The sequence below is a fragment of the Nanorana parkeri genome, unplaced genomic scaffold (genome assembly GCF_000935625.1).
Source record: "Nanorana parkeri isolate BGI_ZX_2015 unplaced genomic scaffold, ASM93562v1 scaffold911, whole genome shotgun sequence".
In the NCBI taxonomy this organism is placed as follows: domain Eukaryota; kingdom Metazoa; phylum Chordata; class Amphibia; order Anura; family Dicroglossidae; genus Nanorana; species Nanorana parkeri.
In genome coordinates this window covers 402,881-403,725 of record NW_017307179.1, presented here as the reverse complement: position 1 = coordinate 403,725, position 845 = coordinate 402,881, and the positions used below count along the sequence as shown (strand labels likewise).

Sequence of the window (845 nt, the reverse complement as noted above, 5' to 3'; positions counted from 1 at the left end):
GGGTGGGGGAGGATTGGAGGCCTGAGCCCTCAAGAAGAATTGATACATTTAGGGATATTGGTTCCTGCTTGGAGGACTTCACCCATCAGGGTTGGTTGAGGAGACAATGAAGTTGCCCTCAGGTGAAGCTTCCGTGAGATACGTTTAGTCAACTCGACGTGATAACAACATTGGAGGACCGCCGGCACACAAGCAGGAACTTCCACCGACCTCCAATGGCCCCATGACGGTGGGATGTCGGCGGGATGACGGCGGTCCTCAGTCGGCTCTCAAGTGCGTCCTGAATTACATCTCCATGGGATCCGAATTCCGGACTCAGATGTTTCGGCAGCAGGATTTTTTTGCTTCCAGTGATTGGCCTTCAGATTGAGCTCCGGTGGGCTCATTGGATAAGATGACCGTGTTGGTTTTGGGGGTTTCACCTTTGCTCTTCAGAATCCTCCTGTGGATGTCTAGAACATAAGAGGAGACAAGTCTTAGAACCTGACCTCCGGCCTTCCCTTCATTCTTCTATCTGACCTCCGTCCTCCACTTCAGTCTTCTATCTGACCTCTGGCCTTCCCTTCATTCTTCTATCTGACCTCCGTCCTCCACTTCAGTCTTCTATCTGACCTCTGGCCTTCCCTTCATTCTTCTATCTGACCTCCGTCCTCCCCTTCAGTCTTCTATCTGACCTCCGTCCTTCCTTTCATTCTTCTATCTGACCTCCGTCCTCCCCTTCAGTCTTCTATCTGACCTCCGTCCTCCCCTTCTTTCTTCTAGCTGACCTCCGTCCTTCCCTCCAGTCTTCTATCTGACCTCCGTCCTCCCCTTCAGTCTTCTATCTGACCTCCGTCCTCCCCCTT

General features: G+C 52.2%; 1 protein-coding gene across 1 annotated transcript in view; it reads right to left on the bottom strand.

Annotated features, from left to right (window-relative positions):
* Window positions 1–283: 283 nt before the first annotated feature.
* RAB25 (RAB25, member RAS oncogene family) overlaps window positions 284–845 on the bottom strand; it is a 9,486-nt gene continuing 8,924 nt past the window's right edge. The window contains exon 5 of the mRNA XM_018566058.1: window positions 284–452. Coding sequence (XP_018421560.1) covers window positions 316–452 — 137 coding nt within the window. The 3' untranslated portion in view covers window positions 284–315. The remainder of the gene's footprint in view (window positions 453–845) is intronic.